Source organism: Eubalaena glacialis, chromosome X (assembly GCF_028564815.1).
Source record: "Eubalaena glacialis isolate mEubGla1 chromosome X, mEubGla1.1.hap2.+ XY, whole genome shotgun sequence".
Taxonomy (NCBI): domain Eukaryota; kingdom Metazoa; phylum Chordata; class Mammalia; order Artiodactyla; family Balaenidae; genus Eubalaena; species Eubalaena glacialis.
The window spans coordinates 109,105,404-109,124,733 of NC_083736.1; the positions used below are offsets into that span (position 1 = coordinate 109,105,404).

At 44.0% G+C, this 19,330-nt stretch overlaps 2 protein-coding genes across 2 annotated transcripts in view; one reads left to right on the top strand and one right to left on the bottom strand.

Moving 5' to 3' along the window:
* Nucleotides 1-342: 342 nt before the first annotated feature.
* PGRMC1 (progesterone receptor membrane component 1) lies at nucleotides 343-8,183 on the top strand. The gene is made up of 3 exons (XM_061177951.1): nucleotides 343-760; nucleotides 4,004-4,159; nucleotides 6,892-8,183. Exons 1-3 carry the CDS (start codon nucleotides 436-438, stop codon nucleotides 6,993-6,995), a joined length of 585 nt encoding a protein of 194 aa, XP_061033934.1. The 5' UTR covers nucleotides 343-435; the 3' UTR covers nucleotides 6,996-8,183.
* Nucleotides 8,184-12,871: 4,688 nt separating this feature from the next.
* LOC133082517 (A-kinase anchor protein 17B-like) overlaps nucleotides 12,872-19,330 on the bottom strand; it is a 96,861-nt gene continuing 90,402 nt past the window's right edge. The window contains exons 4-5 of the mRNA XM_061179124.1: nucleotides 17,786-18,020; nucleotides 12,872-14,503 (exon numbers count right to left, since the gene is read on the bottom strand). Coding sequence (XP_061035107.1) covers nucleotides 12,872-14,503; nucleotides 17,786-18,020 — 1,867 coding nt within the window. The remainder of the gene's footprint in view (nucleotides 14,504-17,785; nucleotides 18,021-19,330) is intronic.

Consider the following 19,330-nt stretch of genomic DNA (forward strand, 5'->3'; position numbering starts at 1 on the left):
CCGAGCGGGTCGCTGTGCGACGAGCAACTGGGGGTGCGGAGGAGGGCAGCGTGCTGCGTCGCGGTTAGCTAGAGGATGGCGTGGGGATGGCGTGAGGCTGGGGCCAGGCCTCGCAGGTATTGCTGAGGGGTGTGTTCCGCAATCTCGGCGGCGGGGTAGGCAGGATCCGGCTGGGGGAGGGGAGCCAGCATCCCGAGGCAAGGTGGGGGTCCTGAGCTAGGCGGGGCCCGACTGAGCAGCGCCGGGAGCTTCGGAGGCCGCGGGGAGGCGGGGCTGAGAGGCTCCGCCCATCCGGCCCTGCCACCGCCTGGCTCCGCCTCCTCCGCTGGCTAGTCCTTGTCCGCCGGGCCCCGCGCGCCACTAGCTCGCGGAGAGGGAGGAGAAAGCCAGTTCCGGAGCCCTCCCTATCCCGGCCCAACCTTTGCTCTAGCGATCATGGCTGCCGAGGATGTGGCGGCGACCGGCGCCGACCCGAGCGAGCTAGAGGGCGGCGGGCTGCTGCACGAGATTTTCACGTCGCCGCTCAACCTGCTGCTGCTCGGCCTCTGCATCTTCCTGCTTTACAAGATCGTGCGCGGGGACCAGCCGACGGCCAGCGACAGCGACGACGACGAGCCGCCCCCGCTGCCCCGCCTTAAGCGGCGCGACTTCACCCCTGCCGAGCTGCGGCGCTTCGACGGCGTCCAGGACCCGCGTATACTCATGGCCATCAACGGCAAGGTGTTCGACGTGACCAAAGGCCGCAAGTTCTACGGGCCTGGTACGGCGGCCGGCCGGGGGCCCCAAAGACAAAAGAAGGAGCCCCGGCACGGGGCTGGGTCCCGGAGAGGCGAGGGGGAGCGGGGCGCCCCAGGGAGGTGGGGGCGGAATGGCGGCAAGCCGGGGAGGGCGGGGCAGGGCGGCTCCCCGGGCGGGCAGGGGGCAAGAGGCGTCCTAGAAGGGCTGCGGGCCAGTGGGGAACGCAGAATTCCCGGTCCGCGCCGCCAGCCCCGGCGTGGGCTGGAGGAAGACGGCCGAAGCGCTTAAGCCGGGGGCGGGTGGGTGAGATCGCGAGGCTGGAAGGCGGGGGCTGGGGGTGGTGGCACAGCAGAGCGCAGTGTTGGGGGGTTTCGAAGGTATCGGGTTTGAGGGTTCCTGAAAGGAGGGGATGGTGTCCGGCTGGAGAAAGGAAATGAGGGTGTCTCGAGGGAAACCTGATGGGGGGGAGGGCGGGAGGAGGTAGGGAGGTCCAGCCTTGGAGGGGACGCGAAGGCCGATGACGCCAGGAGTAGCCATGGTGGAATGTGAGGTTCTGGGAGAAGGGAATCGGAGATGGGATTAGCGGCAGGTAGGAGCATTGTGCGTGGCGGTGAGTTATGTGTGTGTGCGTATTCAGTGTATGCGGCTTGTCAGTCGTGTTAGTGTGTGTGCGTGAGCGCGCGTGCGCTAGGAATGTGGCATGTGTCAGGTATGTGTGTGGCATGTGTTTGGTATGTGTGTGCGCGCGTGCTGTGTGTGGCAGACGGGGAAAGCTGGGAGGTGAACAAGGGAGGCTCCATGGGGGAAGGGAGCTGGATGAGGAAGGCTGAATGTAGCGGACGACAGGAATGTGGCAAGACGAGAAGGTAACACAGTATTATACTCCGTAGCAGGAGAGAAAGGACTAGAAGCCAAAAAAAAAAAAAAAAATTAAAATGGAGGGAAGGAGAAGTGGGAGGATCCGGAGAAACAAGAGGGGTAGGGCTATGATGGCCGCTGGGTGTGGGGATTTCAGGAAAAGCCAACCAGAGGGGAAATGAGGGGTGGGTGACTGCTGAGCTGTTGGAGGGGGACAGGCTTGACGGGGCCTTGGAGATGAGGCTTTTCCAAGCTTGGTTGCGGATCAGAATCACCTGATGCGCTTGAGGTACAATACAGATTCCTGGCCTAATCTCCATAACCGCGGGAGGGGGGGAAGATCGAGGAATCTGCATTTTAACACACCCACCCCCAGGCAAATTCGAGAAGAATCCAGGTTTGGAAAGTTCTGCTTTATAGAATGTTTGGATCAGAGGAGGAAGAAGAGATTTTAGCTCCTCCAATATGGATGCCTCTAAAAATAAGGGGGCTCAGGGAGTATGGCCACTGGTCTGGAGACGAGGAAGAGGATAGCAGGCAGTGACCTGCCTTCATCCCGGCTCCTGGTTTGTTTTACTCTCCCAGTCCAGCTCATCAAAATCAGATGTGCTAAGGTTCTTAAGGAACTCTCCCACTTAGCAGTTTTTCCTCGTGGAGGATTTTAGAAGACCTACTTTCTGTAGGCATGTAACGGTCAAGATAATTTGAAAACCACACCTACATTATTTGTCACTTACAATGGCACACCTAAAGGCATTATCAATAAGCATAATCGTGTAAATATCTGTTCTTACTGAGCTACACCGTAAAGCAATTGAAACGTGTGCCTGGAGCATCATCATATGATTGTAGTTTGCAAAGTCATTGAGAGGAATGTAGGCCTGTGTATGGAGCCCGAAACTGGGAGTCAGGCAACCTGATGTGACAACATCATTTGGAAATTATACTTGATGTTATAAAGGATTCCTAAAAATTATTCATTATTTTTAATGATATTATTGTATGCATGGCACTTTTGTGGGTGCTGGGAATATAGCAGTGAACAAAACAGGCACCAATCTGCTCCTGGAGCTTACATTCTAGTGACTATACATTCTGGTGAATAATATATATGTACTCCAAAGACTTTCAATGCTCCCCTCAGATTGTTTAAGTATTGTGACCATAATTTCTGAAATGGTGAGGTCCAAACCTGTACACTTGGCCTATTTACCTTCTCTAGTGGAAACGGTAGTATGTAATGATGATTAAAAATAACCATTTTTCTTTGGACTCGTATGTGCATTTAAAAGTTGATCATAAATTTCGTCTAATTTGTAAAAATAAAAGAATCCTGGTGGATTGAGGTTTCAGGTGGCCAGGTCGTAACGAAACTTGATCTGTTCTCATACTTGGCATGGTGGTTACCTACAAACTTTTTCATGTCAGACTTGCTACTCAGTCCACCTTTGGGGAAACAACACATTGTTTAAAGTACACTGGCTTCTCTTCATTTACTTGTGCAATATTTAAATACGCCTAAAAATCCACTTTAAGTACCTACAGAATGATTCACTGCTCTCTTAGACAAAAATTTAGTGTCATATATAATAGCATAATATTATGTATAATAGCATTCAGATATCTTATAGAATTTTCACAGTCTTTAAGCCCACCCAAAACAGGGTGACAGACCTGAGCCCCGTGCCATCTCTTCTTTGTTGACACTGAAGATTATGTAACCTGTGGATAGATTTCTGAACCACTGATATTCATAAAATGATTTCTCCTGCAGATACCACATGTTAATGTTTAACACAGTCTAGTCTTGCAACCAAAGATGTCTATAAGACGCTTTTGACTCATTAAATCGTATCAGAGTATGTTTATAAGAAGATGTTTTCATTTACACTTTAGCGTTTCTTATCTTCAGAAACCGTAACTTTCACTGATGCAGCCCAAGTGCCTAGAACAGAGCCAGGCTCCAGGTTCAATGTCCAGAAGTCGAATTCTGCCCCACGAACTCACTATTATCTTGGATCATTCCCTACTAACACCTTCCCCACCAGGAGATAATCATTTATGGCTTTTTTATTAGCTGTTTGAAAATCACAAGAAATGAATGCTAATGTATAGCATTTTGATTTAGTTTTAGTTATTTAAAAGTTTAATGACAACAGGTCTTTCAGTATCCACTAGGTAATGATCAAAGGATCAACATCACTTATGGTTTCCAAATGGAATTTGATATTCAAAAAGCAGGCTCTCCATGTTAATGGGTAAGGAAGCCATTTTCTGTGTGTGAACCACAGAGAAATTGACTCTCCATGTTAATGGGTAAGGAAGCCATTTTCTGTGTGTGAACCACAGAGAAATTGACTGCCTAATAAATAATCGACTTTGGTTTTGTTTTGTTTTGTTTTTAAAGAGGGGCCATACGGGGTCTTTGCCGGAAGAGATGCATCCAGGGGCCTTGCCACGTTTTGCCTGGATAAGGAAGCACTGAAGGACGAGTACGATGACCTTTCTGACCTCACTCCTGCCCAGCAGGAGACCCTGAATGACTGGGACTCTCAGTTCACTTGTAAGCGGTTGTTTTTTTTTTTGTTTTTAATTGTGCCTGGATCAAATTTCTACCAGTAATGGCATTCACGGCAGTACAATAGTTATTACTAAGCAGGCTGCAACTGGGAAGCGTTTTGATAGGCTCCTGAATCTTGGACGGATCAAGTTCATGGCTTGAAGTAATTGCAGCAGTGCTGAGTCACTTGCTGTGATTGCATACCAATTTCTAGCTAGTTCTCTGTGGAAACCTGGGTTTCTGTTTTTTAAATTTTTGAGAGGTTTGCATAGATTTCACAATAGGATTTGGTGCTTGGTGTGCAGGGGAAAGGAGAGTGGCCATCTTGGCTATAGAAAGAGGGATTTTCATAAGCCCTCACTTGTAGAACTTGCCGTTTAAAAGCAGCCCACATTTCTGTTAAAGAATGAGAGACTTGTATTCTACAAAACAGCTTCTCTTTGAATCTAATTGAGCCTAACTATAGGCCTCATCTACAAATGATGCTTATAATCTGCCCAGCAACAATGGTGTCTGCGTTTTTAAGAAGAAAGCAAAAAGGAGACACTTGTTTCCTGGCTTATGGTATGGGCTGAGGTCTCTGGGGGGAAGTAAGGACGGGGGTTAAGTTCGTATTTTGAGAATTGGGGAACTGGCTTTTGTCCAACCCAAGTGTTTGATGATCACTTTAGCAATATTTCACTGCTAAGAATTTGAATAATAATCTTTCCCAGCTTTGAAACAGTATATAAAGACAGTGACCATTTCCTTGAGGGGGATTTTTCATTGTAAATGTCATTTTCTATTTGCCATTCTCTATAATCTGTTAAATATTATTGGCTTTTTTGGCTAAATCCAACCATTTTCTTTGAAAACAATGCTGACTTCAGAGAGTTCTGGATTAATAATTAGCCAGGTATGGCTCTACCTTTAGAATTTGGATCCCAAGCAGACTAATAGCTTTCAAGTCCAGAGGCAAGTCTTTTTACTCTGAAAACATAATTCAGCTATCTAACAGTCCCTCATTTTTTGCATCTTCAGGATACCTTTGTAACAATAGATTCTTCTATATGAAACCAATGAGTCGTAATTCATAACTTACAAAGCTCTATTTTCTAGGGCCTGCCTTCATCAGTGGGGTAAAAAGTGTGGTTCCCCCAACCCCTTAAACTAAGGCTAGCCCCAAATACTGTTGTGACACTTCAGCTACACTCAGAGCTGGCGTGGATTCCCCTTAAGGCAGGTTTCTGAGGCGCCACCCGGCTTTTCTTTGTCTTGCACAGTCCCAAGCACCCTAGGGACTTTTATAAAATGTTCAAATAGGGAAGTTCCAATTGTTCCTGACGATTATTTCACACCAAAGGAGCTCCGGTTGCCTGGTTAAACAGATTGGTTACTCCTCTAATTCCTACCGATACTCAGAAAGAGGAGTTCTTTTGGCCTCTGACTTTGAGATGATTAACCCTACGTTAGCTTGGCCCTAATAATACAGGCAATATGGTGGTTGTCTGCTGACTCCGCCCCTTCTCAGGTCCCTTACGTTCTGGTTGCCCTCTTAAATCTGTTTTCTCCAACATCTCCAGTGCTCTCTGGCCTCGCTGTTACCACTTCCCTTTAACCACGTATAGCTGTTGCCCCGTGTTGGGGGAGAATTCCGTCTCCTGCTCTCCCCTTCACCCACTAGACTATTATCACTCCTTCCCTTCACTGCCAGACAGCCATCTAGTAATCCGTGGTTGTCCCTAACCATTGCTCCATCCCTCCTTGCTCCCTGCAGTATGGTTTCTACCCCCACGATTCCATTGAACCTTCTTTCTCAAACGTTTCCAGGGACCTGCTTCTTGCCAATACTGATTTCACTTCTCCAGTCCCTGTTGTCAGTCTCCAGTCACGTGCCCCTCCAGAGTGGCTCCCTCTCCAGAGTCCCCATTTCGGTCCACGGAATCTCCAGTTTTCACTTCATTAACTCATGTTTCCAGCTTCCTTTACGTGTCTCATATCCTTCCCTTCCCATCCCCACGGACACCCCCTCCTCCTGGCTCTTGTTCCTCCGCATGTGGATCCACCTGCTGGCCTCCTGGTCACCCTGCTCCTGGGCTCTCCTAACCGTAATCTGCCCTGCTCTCTATATACAGTGATACCGTTGTGGCCACAGCACTGTTTTGCCCTGTCATTCCTTTGTCGTAAACTTTCAACGCCCTTTGCCACCTATGGGATAAGTCCGGACTCCTCAGGCTGGCTTTCCACATCTGTCTTAAGATTTCCCCACCCTGTTTGGCTAGCGCTACTCCCAGTCTACTCCTGCCAACTTGGTCTCTTTATTGCTCCCCCAGATACATTCGGTCACACCTGCATGCCTTTGTGTGTGGTATTTGCATTTTCTGGAAACCCCTCCCTCCCCAAGTTCTTCTACACATTTTCCAAAGCATATCCTTCTCCCACAAAGTGTTCTGCAACCCTTCCACCTAAGTCACAACAAGCCCTTGCTCTGCTAAACCTCCTATGCACAAACACAGCTCATTCTGACATTACCTTGCACACTCGTTGTCAGGCATCGCTACCTGTTCTATATTTCTGTCTGCTGAACAAAACTCTAACTCCCTGGGACTTGGCTGGGACTGTGGTATAAACCACCTTCAAGAAGCCCAACAAGCTACTGTGTCGTTTGTAGGCCTCTCACAAGTGCTTTCAAATGAAATGTCATGATTTTCTTGAAAGCGTGAGAGTGACCATTGTGTCTTCCTCTCTCCTTCCAGTCAAGTATCATCACGTGGGCAAACTGCTGAAGGAGGGGGAGGAGCCCACCGTGTACTCAGATGAGGAGGAGCCGAAAGATGAGAGCGCTCGGAAAAATGATTAAAGCCTTCGGTGGAAGCATATCTATTTTTGTATTTTGCAGAATCATTTGTAACATTCCAGTCTGTCTTTAAAACATGGTGATTTCAATATTTAGAAAAGTTTTGAACTTGCTGTACATTTTTTTAATTAACATCACTAGTGACACTGATAAAGCTAACTTCTGTCTTAGAATGCATGATATGTTCGTGTGTCACAGATCCAGAAAGTGAACTGCAGTGCTGTAATACAAATGTTATTACTGTTTTTCTTCTACCTGTCGTCAGTACAGGCTGCATTTGAATTTGTTTTTCCTGAGAGACAGGTAAGACGTGGGTATTTGCCCCAAACAGGTAAAAATGTTAAACGTGCGAAGTCCTTCAAGCATCAAGGAACAAAGGATCAACTTTTAGTCATGATGTTCTCTGAAGACAGCAAATCCCTTATTTCTCAATTGACTTAACTGCATGATTTCTGTTTTATCTACCTCTAAAGCAAATCTGCAGTGTTCCACAGGCTTTGGTATTGATTAAAGAGAGGTGTCCAGTAACAAAACGAAATCTCAAAGCTGGGCTCAACTGCAAGAAATCTACTTTCTTTGTTTCCAGTCTGCACCATTGTCCTTGTCCGCCTTGGGACCCTCAGATGCCCTCATTAACATAGTAATCTACAGTAAGGATTAAAACAGGATGTGAACATTCAAAAGCAAGCTTTGGAAAGAATCAGCTGGCTTGCCTAAAAACCTAAAATACATGAATAAGATTGTAGGACTATCTTCCCAATCCCCACGTTCATGGTTATTTTACGTGGTTGGACGTGAGAGAGGGGCATGCAGGACAGGAGCAGGTGATTGCTCTCCTAAGAGCCTTCACACCCCTGAAGAATGAGGAAACCGTATACATCCCTAGCCAAGTGGTTTTTAAAGTGTATTCATAAAGTAACAGTTATTCTTCTGTTGTTACAAAACTATAGCCACTGCAAGAGTAGTAGTCAAGTGTCTTGGTCTTTGATATTGGTCTTTTGATTAACAATAAACTTAGCTTAAGTAGACTGTACAGTTGTATGAATTTGTAAAAGTATTATATGAACAATTAGGTTTCTTGTAGTTGAATAGTCATTGTATTTTCTTGTGAACTGTGTTTAATGGTTTTACCTCAAATCAGAAAACAAAATGAAGTGCTTTGGTCAGTTAATAAAACGGTTTTACCCAGTATAGTGTGGTGGGTTGCCCTGTTTTTTTAAAACCTTAATCTGAGTAGCCAGCTTCAAGAGTTTCACTTTTGAGTGACTTTTTTGTATTCCAAAAGAGACAAGTAAAGGGGCAGAACTTTACAGAGGCCTCACACCACAAACCAAATACCAGCTTGTCCTGTTAAAAAAATAGTGAATTGAATTTACTTTTTGTGACTTGTCAAATTCTGCCTCTTTAAGTCAGAACTTAATAAACTCAAAGGCAGACTTCCACCTTGAGGTGTACAGCAAGGTCACTAAGGAGTAACTCTAGTGAAGATTGTTACCGAGTGCCAAGGCAGGTTTTGGTTTTGCTGTAATGTATCATCGGATTAGTAAAGTGTTCAGGAATCCTTATAGTGGCAAAGTTGATTCACTTTGTGCCGAAAGAAGGATATCAGATTTGCATGTGCAGTTGGTTGTATAAACACAGACAACCTATTACCCTGAATATTAGTGTTCTGCCATTTTAGTGTTAAAATTGGCAGACTCTTCTTACAAAGGAGGTACTCCCTGAATCAAAGAGGGCTCAAAAGCTTTCCAGCTTTTACGTTCTCAAACCATATTGCCTGTTTTTGTTGTTTTTAAATGTGTCCTTTTCCCCCACTAGTTTTCATTCAACAAATATTCGAGTTGCCTGTTTTGTGCCAAGCAACCTGTTAGGCCATATGCTATGGGGGAAGGGGAGGGAGAGAGAAATTGGGCCACCTTTGCAGCCTGAAATCTCATTTAGATGCGAAGATTAGGCTATTCCCTTTACTAAGTTAAACAGTTGTCTGATGCCAAGAGGAAAACATCCAGAGCCTGGTTAAAAGCTTCAATCCCAAATAGCCGGATTCCCCTCCATTCAGAACTAAATCAACATGTATTGATTACAGGTAAAGTGATATTACTATCAGGCAGGACTTTGATCTAAAAACTTCTCAAATCCAGTTCGCATAGTCGTAAGCCATACTATGTAAAAGGCGCCATTTAAGAAGATGAGGGAGTGGTGGTTACAGCGGGGGAAGGGTCAGCTGTTTGCTCCCCACCTGCTTGCTTCTGGCCCCTGCCCAGATACGTGGTTCTCAGTCCCAGCATCTATGGGTCAGAAGCAGCATTCACTATGCGTTTGTGGTATCTCTGCGGCTTCTCTACACAATGCCCTGTTCACCTTACCTCAGAGGGCCAAACTTCATGCAAATCCTCAATCCAGAACAAGCAAGAACAGCCCTTGCTGTCTCAGAAAGAGCTCTTTGAACCCAACAAGAACCCTTTCAGCTCTAAAGTGCCCAGTTGTTCTCTAAGGTACAGTCCGCCTTTGTTAGGGATGCTTAGAGGCGGTTTGCTGTACATTTCATGTGAAAATACAGCTAAAGCTTGCTGGGTCAAAGACTGATCACTGAAGCCCCTCGTGTCTCTGACTCGTTTCTGGATGTTGAGTAACTTCAGCACTTCTACCAAGGCCTGAAGGGATGAGATGAAATTCCGTGGAGTCCGTTTTGCTACCTTTAAAGAACTGATAAAACCTTTGCTGAAGGGAGAATAGTCTTTAAGTCCAAATACCATGATTTTAATTTATCCAAAATGAAAATACAACTGTGGTTTCGTGAGCTCTGACAGGCAATTACCATAAACTGGGGAAGCTGCCTCGAAACTTGAATATTGAAACCAGACGTATATTTTCATAGGGAATGTTACTGCAGGTGTGCAACATTCTAGCCAGTACATGCGGTCAATGAACAAAGACTCTATGACAACTTTATTTTTAATATATCTGAAAGTCAAATATGTATTATTTCTCTACCAATGCAAATGACAAAAGGGATCAGCAACGTTAGTGCAAAGCAGCATACTACGGGTAGAAATCCCAACCCCCCAAAGTGGAATTATCAGCATTTATTTAAAAGTTAACATTTTGAACAGTCTTGCAACAAATGAAAATACATTTATTTGGTTCTTATTTTCCAAATTACCAGGTTACATGGCTTTCTACCTGAGAAATTCAAACAAATTGAACAAAAACACACTGACAGATTTTTAGCTTTCTTAAAGTACTATTAGCAGCACGTACAAGGAAAAACATAAAAACACCTATTTTAAAAGACACAGCTTAAAGTTCAGACCCTCACTTAACTGGACATAGGAAAAAGATATGAGAAAATACTTCTGCACCACTTAAACAACAGCACAACAAAGAATAACAAAGTTGATTAACAGAAAGTGATTACAACATTTTCGGCTCTATTCCATCCCTTACTGAGCCATTCATCTGAAAAGTTCAGGATAATTGTTCTCTTCCTTGTTTAAGGCCTACACACACCAAAAACAAGAGGTTTACTCAAATCTAGAATGCATTACCACGAGACATAAAAATCCAAGGTTGTACGGAAAGTAAACATAAAACCAGTATTTTTACTTTCTTCTAGGTCCCAGGATGGTATTTAGCAAACAAAACAAGACCAAAATATTATATAGAAGTGACTTAGCACCAGTTCTATTATACAAAAAAATTTTTTAATTGCACATGCTGTATTCTGCAATTTATTTTTTTATGTCTGGTTACTGAGCAGCAAATTGTTTTCACGCCTAAAATCTCTGCAAAGAAAAATTATCAAATGACAGAAGAGATTGAGTTGTTTTTTTTTTCTTTTTCAAAACAAGCATAGCTGCTTTCCATTACAAACCCATAATGCTCTTTGTTTCAAGGGCACGAAACATGACAAAATAAGGAGGTGGGGTCTCATTGGAGGAGAATAATACCTGGTTACCAAAAGTTGTCTGACAAAATACAAGCTGTTAGTAGTTTAAAAGGCTACTCCGGACAACAGTACTCTGAACGTTAATAATCACTGCTAGTCCTCAGAGGAGAAAAGGCACTCGCCCTAGGAGCGACGTTTCAGATTGGACAAGCCAAGCCTGGTTTTGATGGCAGAGTCACTGGCTTGCAAGTGGAATTGAATATAAGGGCGCCAACAAATCATTCACTGACAATGAGTATAATCAATCTGCTATGTTACATTCATGTCTGAACCTTTGCTTGTACTGGCATACCTCTATTAAATGCTATTAGAGGAGATCAACGAAACAACTTGTGGCTCTCACTTTAGATCAATTAGAAGATTTTATAGCCATTTCAGATATCAGGTTGCTCAAGAGGGTGGTCATGAGCACACATCGTGCCTCGTCATTCTGGGCAACCACAGTGACTGGCATCCTACCTTGGCTTTACCAGCTGGTACTTTTCTACGGACTATCAAGTTAGGACTGTTTGAAATGAATCATGTCATATGAAAATGTTGCCTTCCACTACTTCCGTGGATTAAAATCACCTTTTCCCCACTGCAGGCAATCTAATCTCATTGAGGTCTTCAATTGCCATGTCAGCTATAGCTTCGTTGGAAGAAAAAAAGTCACCTACTGCCCCCTGAGGTCCTAAATCCAATATAAGGCAGAATGAATCAGCCGAGCTTTCAATAGAACATGCACTGCATTAAGATGTATGTCTTTACGAATCTATAAAATATCTCAATTTAAAAACATATTCAAGGAGTCCAAAACCAGTAGGTAAAAAGATAAATTGCTTATGTTAAGAGTTTACAAATCCGGCACACATACAATTTTTCCCCTGCTAGAAAACTATGGGCTTTACCCATGACTCTTCCTAACTCCATGGCATTACTGAGGATTGAGGAGGCACTTGTTACTGTTTTATAAAAGTCAGTTTGGGGATATTCAGTGGCTTTTTACAAACTGATGTCACCCAACCCTGAGTGAAAGGATTACATAACCTGAAATGGAATACTGTCACGTCCTCTCTTCCCAAGTGCCATTATTGGTGCCCCAGGATCGTTCAATATTTCCTTTGGCAAATCCCACGTTGTATCACTTCAGTCCTGTTGCTTTTCTAGGATGGAATGACATAGGGTTCTTCCAAAAAAACAACTCTGCTAATGGTCTGTGTAAACCTCAAAGGACAATCTGAGCCCCTTTTAGATTCTTCTTCCAAGGCTTTGTTTCTAAAAGGACAACTCTTTGAGTCCTATGAACATATTAATAAGATTAATTTCTTTCTAGTGGGTGCTCATGGAACTGTCTAATGTCATGAAGAAGTCTATTATATGTTCTAGGTGGCATCTCTCCTCTTTTATCTATAGGTACTTCTAGATAAAAGTCAGGAAAGTTTGTTGCTGCACATGGTGTGCTGACCAAATTAAAGAACGAGTGAAAAGATCATTATTCATTCACTGCCATTCCCTTTGAAGATAAATGATGCTAAATGATAACATTATGACAGCTGAAGAGCCATAGAGGGCTATCTTAACTCCTCTTGACGTTAATTTGCTCCTTTGATGGCACCAAATTAAAGTTGCAATCGAAATGTAGAAATGTCTGTCCTTGGATAAGGAAGTTTTGCAAGCACATTGTTTTACCAACCTTCAGAATCTGGATGTTTTGTGTTTCCAAAGTTTGCCAACACACCTGCAACACACACACACACTTAGATCTATGCTTTATACTTTGGCAAGAGAAACAAGGTTTTGCATTTGACCTCGCTCCTGCTCCTAAGTGTTGCTCTCTTGCTCTGTAGTTGCTAACCACATAGCTACATTTGGCCTGAAATTTTCTTCTTGCACATTTTTATTGTGAGTAAGAGTTTTCTGATCTAAGAGACCTTCAAAACATTTGAAACTATAAAGAACCAGTGTAGTTGTTTCCTGAATAGCTTCCGTCGTCAATGTGCTCCTGACTGTTACGTCTGATATAGTAATTATCAGAATTCAGCATGAAATCTTCAGAATTCTCATATCTTTTAAACCTCCTTGCATCCTGGTTATGTTCTGACTTCCGTGGAGCCTCTCTTCTTTTGGGAAAATCCCCCAAATAGGAAGCATTAGCACTTTTTGACGATGTTCTTGGCACATGAAAGGGCCTATAGTTCACTTTCTGGTCAAATGTACTATCACTAAACCGCCTCCTCTTTCTTGTGACAGTGTCTAATTGATCACTGGCACTGGATTCGTGGTGGTAGCTTTTATCAAATACGTATTTGGGAGCCAATATTTCCCTCTTTTTGCTGTTGCTCTTCTCATCTCTAATAGAATTGTTTTCACCCTCAAGCCATGAACATCTCAGTTCATAATTGGACCTCTTGCCTGGTTTCCTAAGCTCGTATTTAGAGTATTTTTCCTCCTCATGTTTCCACTCTGAATACAAGGTTTGCTGACTTGACCTAATTTCTGGATCGCAAGTGATGATTTCATCAGCGTCAAGAGATCCCTTTTCTGGGGAGCTATCATGTGTGGCCACAGATTTCTCTTTCTCCTCTTTGTTTATGCTAAGGATTTCACTGAAACATTCAGAATCACTGCTAATTTCCTCTAAGAAATCTGTCAACTCCAAATTAAAGTCTGCTGACCTGTTGGGCGAGGAAACTTGGCTTTGACTTGTGGATATGGAATCTTGGACCTGGTAAGCATGAGTCTGTTCCAACAGATGGCTCTTTCCAAAAGTTGGGGATGGCCGATCACCAGCTTCACATACTGTGTCCTTGCAATGATGTTTAAACCCCTTAAACATTCTACATTCTTTGGCATAATCCACTTTTCCTCTCTTTTCTGGTTTATGCTCAGGATCCTGAGTATAAATCTTTGTCCAGGAATCGTCTTCTTGCACCTGTTCTCTCCTATCTAGGTTTTGCATTTGGCTCAAACTGGTTAAATGACACTTATGTTTTCTCAAATTGATTTGAAATCCACTTCCTTTCGCATGGACGACCCTCTGCCACTGACATGTGCTTGTTATGTGACTTGGTTCTAGGCAGATACGGGCATATTTTGGACTTTGATAGTAGTTTAAAAGATAGTCAATAAATTCATCTGTTTCATAGATCTTCTGTTTCCTGCCATGGTCTCTCTCAACTAATCTGGAAGAATAGGATTTATTAGAACCATGGTAGTCTTCTTTCTCAAGAGATTGACCTTGAATCATTGCAATTTGCAAAGAATTCCGATCAGGGAGCAAACTGTGATTGTATTCACTGGTTAATAATTTTCCAGTTCTCTCTTTTCTAGCTGAATATCTTAATTTTTTTTCCCCAAGGTGGCGGGAAGATTTACGTAAGTGAGCCCTAGCTCTTTTCTTCTTTTTTTTTTTTCGCTTCTTATCTGACTTGGAAACCTGATATCTTGGCATTTCCTCCTGATTTTGAAGATACTGAGTGTTTAACTCTTCTTTCTTCAGAGCTCCCAGTGTGGTCCCCCGAGCACGATTAGCTTTGGAGCCTGCAACATCTACCTCCCGTGGGTTAAATTGTACAGACCCCTTCAAAGAAAAAGGTTAAAAATCTCACATGAAAAACTAAACAGACTAAAATTTTCAAAGAAAATTGGGCTTTCTAGCATTGTTCTGAAGAGGTTTCTAACTACACCTAGGATAGATTGAAATTAGGAACAATATCACACTGAAGAAACAGGAGGTACTAAATTAAATGTCTCGGTCTAACAGGAGCTGCTTTTACTAGGTCTGTGCCCGTCCTTATGTTAGAAGGCACCCCGGTTTACATACCTTCAAAAGCACATGACACTTCGTATACCCGGACAAAACTATAATTCAAAAAGATACATGCACCCCTATGTTCATAGCAGCGCTATTTACAAAGCCAAATCATGGAAACAACCTAAATATCCATCGACAGATGAATGGATAAAGAAGATGTGGTACATATATACAATGGAATACTACTCAGCCACAAAAAAGAACAAAATAATGCCATTTGCAGCAACATGGATGCAACTAGAGATTTTCTTACCAAGTGAAGTCAGTCAGAAAGAGAAAGACAAACACCATATATCACTCATATGTGGAATCTAAAATACAGCTCAAACAAACCATCTACAAAACAGAAAGAGACTCACAGACATAGAGAACAGACTTGTGGTTGCCAAGGGGGCGGGGGGTGGAGGAGGGAAGGACTGGGAATGTGGGCTTAGCAGATATGAAATTTTATATATAGGATGGATAAACAACAAGGTCCCACTGTATAGCACAGGGAACTAGATTCAATATCATGTGATGAACCATAATGGAAAAGAATATTTTAAAAAAAGAATGTCTGTATGTATACAACTGAGTCCCTTTGCTGCACAGCAGAGATTACCACAACATTGTAAATCAGCTATACTTCAATTTTTAAAAATTTTTTTAAAAAGCACATGACCCTTTTTCCTTTGTTCACAAATGGATGAGTCTACTTACTGTTCCAGGTATTGTGCTAAGGGCTGGGGACATGAAGAGGAATAAGAAATGCTCTATAGCCCTCCCTGGGGCTACAATCCTAGAACAAGAAAAAACTGATGGGTGAAATCTGTGTCTAAAAGGGTCAGCTGCCTTTGTAAAAGATAAACAAAGGGTTTTCTGGGTTTTATTCCAGCCTCTTCCTATGGATTGCAGGTGAGCGTGTCTCTGAGCTGCCCACCTCACCCACCTCAGCTGGAAACAAGACAGCAAGTAGAAAATATGGCTGTGACAATGGTTCTCTCTGTGGTGCTCTCTGCTCTGCACGACTGCAGGGCAGGTGAAAGGTCCTGAGCACGGGCCCTACCTCGCTGGGAGAGTTTGTACTGAGCTCCCACTGACACCTGGCACAAATCAGGGCACAGAGCTTACCCAGGACTTGGGATTAGAACCTGCGGACTGCAAAATCAGTGTAAGGTATCGATGAGGCCAAGAATTAGGCACCACACATATTTAAAGAGAGAAATTCTTCAAAAGGAGTCACCCTTGGCAGTCATTAAGGTAAACTAAAAAAGATCCAGCTCACCTTATTGTAAAGGTAAATGTGAGGTTTTTCTGATCCTGATTTCATGCAGTTTGATTGGCCACACCAATGAGAACAAAAAGCTGAGATGGCAAATACACATAAAATTAACTCTATCTAAAATGAATGCCACGGTTGTTGCTTTTGTTGTGGTCATCCATGTACAATGCTTGGTGTCGGTCTATTTATCTCTTGTAAAAATAAAATACAGTGTGTGTGTGTGTGTGTGTGTGTGTGTGTGTGTGAAAAAAATAAAATAAAATAAAATAAAATGAATGCCATGGGACTTCCCTGGTGGCGCAGTGGTTAAGAATCCGCCTGCCAATGCAGGGGACACGGGTTTGATCCCCGGTCCAGGAAGATCCCACATGCCGCGGAGCAACTAAGCCCATGCGCCACAACTACTTAGCCTGTGCTCTAGAGCCCGAGAGCCACAACTACTGAGCCTGCGTGCCACAACTACTGAAGCCCGCACGCCTAGAGCCCGTGCTCCGCAACAAGAGAAGCCACTGCAATGAGAAGCCCGCGCACCACAACGAAGAGTAGCCCCCGCTCGCCGCAACTAGAGAAAGCCAGTGTGCAGCAACGAAGACCCAACGCAGCCAAAAATAAATAAATAAAATAAATAAATTTTTAAAAAATAAAACGAATGCCATTCACTTTTCATATTTAAGAACACTGAATATGGCTTTTTAAATTAACACTTTGGGAGGCCTTTCTGGTCTTTACTCTGGGACATCTGCTGAGTCTGGTTATGTTTAGGAGGCCAGTAAGTGGGAGAACAAAAAACTTCCAAAACTGAAACTCTCCAAACAAAACAATTGGCCTGTGATGTGAGACATTCCTTAGCAAATAGTTTAAGACTAGACTAAGGGACTTCCCTGGTGGTGCAGTGGTTAAGAATACACCTGCCAATGCAGGGAACACGGGTTCGAGTCCTGGTCCGGGAAGATCCCACATGCCGCGGAGCAACTAAGCCCACGTGCCACAACTACTGAGCCTGCGCTCTAGAGCCCATGAGCCACAACTACTGAGCCTACACGCCACAACTACTGAGCCTGCACTCTAGAGCCCACGAGCCACAACTACTGAGCCTGCGTGCCACAACTACTGAAGCCCGCACGCATGGAGCCCGTGCTCCGCAACAAGAGAAGCCACCGCGATGAGAAGCCCGCGCACCACAACACAGAGTCGCCCCCGCTCGCCACAACTAGAGAAAGCCCGCGCGCAACAACGAAGACCCAACACAGCCAAACATAAATAAATAAATATTTTTAAAAAGGACTAGACTAACAGGAGCTTGCTCCACAAAGGTCTCTGTTCCAGGTTCTCCCTTCCCATCCAAACCTGTCACAGATGAATGGCCAATGAAAATTAATGGAGGACTACAAACCCAGCACCCACACCATCCATTTCTTCCCCCGTGCATTTTTTGTTACCTCAATTAGGAACTTAGAAAAGTAGATGCACAAGCTATGTCGCCCTGGGTGAAACGATCCTAAAGTTTAGAAACACAAAGTGCGTGTGTGCCAGATGGTTGGGGGGGGGGGGGCGGGGAAGGGGGGGTGAGACCCAACGCCTTCAGAAAATCTGGGTATCCCTTTGGTAAATGCACAATTGGGGTTATTAGAGATCAGCCTATTGAAAATAAACCCCAATGAACACAGTGAGTCTTCCACGTGTGCTGTTCAAAGGATAGGCCTTTGCTTAAAACTAAAGGTCATGTCCCAGAAAGGTCAGTGCCTACCCAAAGCCACGAACAAAGAACAATGGGGCAAGAGCCTTACTTCGATTTTCCTCAGGAGCGCCCGCAGCAGGCGGAGGGCCTCCTGCTCCCTCCGGGCCAGCAGGCCCTTCCTCTCCTCCCAGTCCTCCGAAGAGTTGGGCCCCTGACGGGCCTCCGCTTTGGCACTGTCCTTCTGTCTCCTTTGCCGGTGTCTGCCCCTTTCCTTCAGGGCGCGCCTCCTGACTCTGGCCTTTCTCCTCTTTTCCTGGGCTTTCCTCTCCTCCTCTTTTCTCTTTCTGGATAATGATTAACAGAGTCAACCCTTCAGAAGGTATTTATCAGTCATTTGCTCCCCTTCCCACTCCCATCCCCCTGCCGGGCCCGACAACGCATAACTAAGTTGATGAGTTAGAAACATGTACAGGAGACCTCATGCAGAGAGTATTAAAAAATAAAAAAGAAGGCTACTGAATTCAAAGGAGGGGCCTCTAGCCTCCACCTTCTCAAACCATCAGCAGGGGCCACTGGATCCAGCTTTCACAGCAAAGATTCCGTTTCTCTTGAGATCAAAACCTTCCGTGAGTTGGTGGCACAGGGGCAAATGACAGTAAGTCAAGGCAATCAGAAAATAAAGGTGAGAACTGGTCTTTGGTGCATACTACTTAACAGAGTACACCACCATAAAAACAGACTGGCTTAGAAGAATACGGCCTTATTTTTCTGCCATTTTCTGAAAATTTCAGCTGTTTTGGGTAGGCCCTCATGGAAACATGGAAAAGGGGGAAGAAAAGGACAATGGCCTGAGGGAGGGCTTAGCCAAAAACTGGAGGATTAGCTAAACTGCATGGTCAATCTGGAAATTTGGGGGGAATCGTTACCTTGACTGGGCTCAGCTTCTGGTCAAGTTTCACAGACGTGACCTCAAGTAACTCCTGGCACTCCGCCAGCCAAAAAAAGTGAGAGGCAGATGGAAGGGTGCTCTTAAACTCCTCTTTTGAATGGTTGTAATTTGCATAAAAGACTGGAAGAATAAACATGCAAGGGGAGGAGCCGGGAGGTAAAACTGGTTTTGGGAGCCCTGTGGTTCTGGACCATTTGTCCCTTCTTAGCAAACCTTTGGCGATCCAATAGCCCTTTCTAGTCTCAAGCTCCTAAACTGGGAAACAATGATAAACTCAAGGAAGTAAATACAGAGGCTCCTCAAATTCACAGAAAGAACTTAGGCCAACGAGAAAAATAGTCTCAACAAATCCATGCCTTCTGGCCTATGGGTTAGATTGATTATTGATCATTTTATGGAAGAAAATCTTTTCTAGACCTAAAAAGAATTTTTCCCCAAAATTTCAATTGATAGGCAAGGTAAAATTTGGTAAATTTAGGTAAACTGGTGAAACTTTTAAGTTAGTAGGCTAGAATTTTCACTCTAAAAGTTCCTGGTCTTTTTTTTTTTTTTTAATGACCATTTCCTCCCAGACATCTTAATCTGGCTGGTCCCACTATTCTTCATTACTTGTTCTTCCTGACAAGCATACTTTTTAAGTCTCTTGCTTTCAACTGCTTTCTCTTTTGGTTTTGTAACAGCACAGTGGAAAGACTGCACCAATTT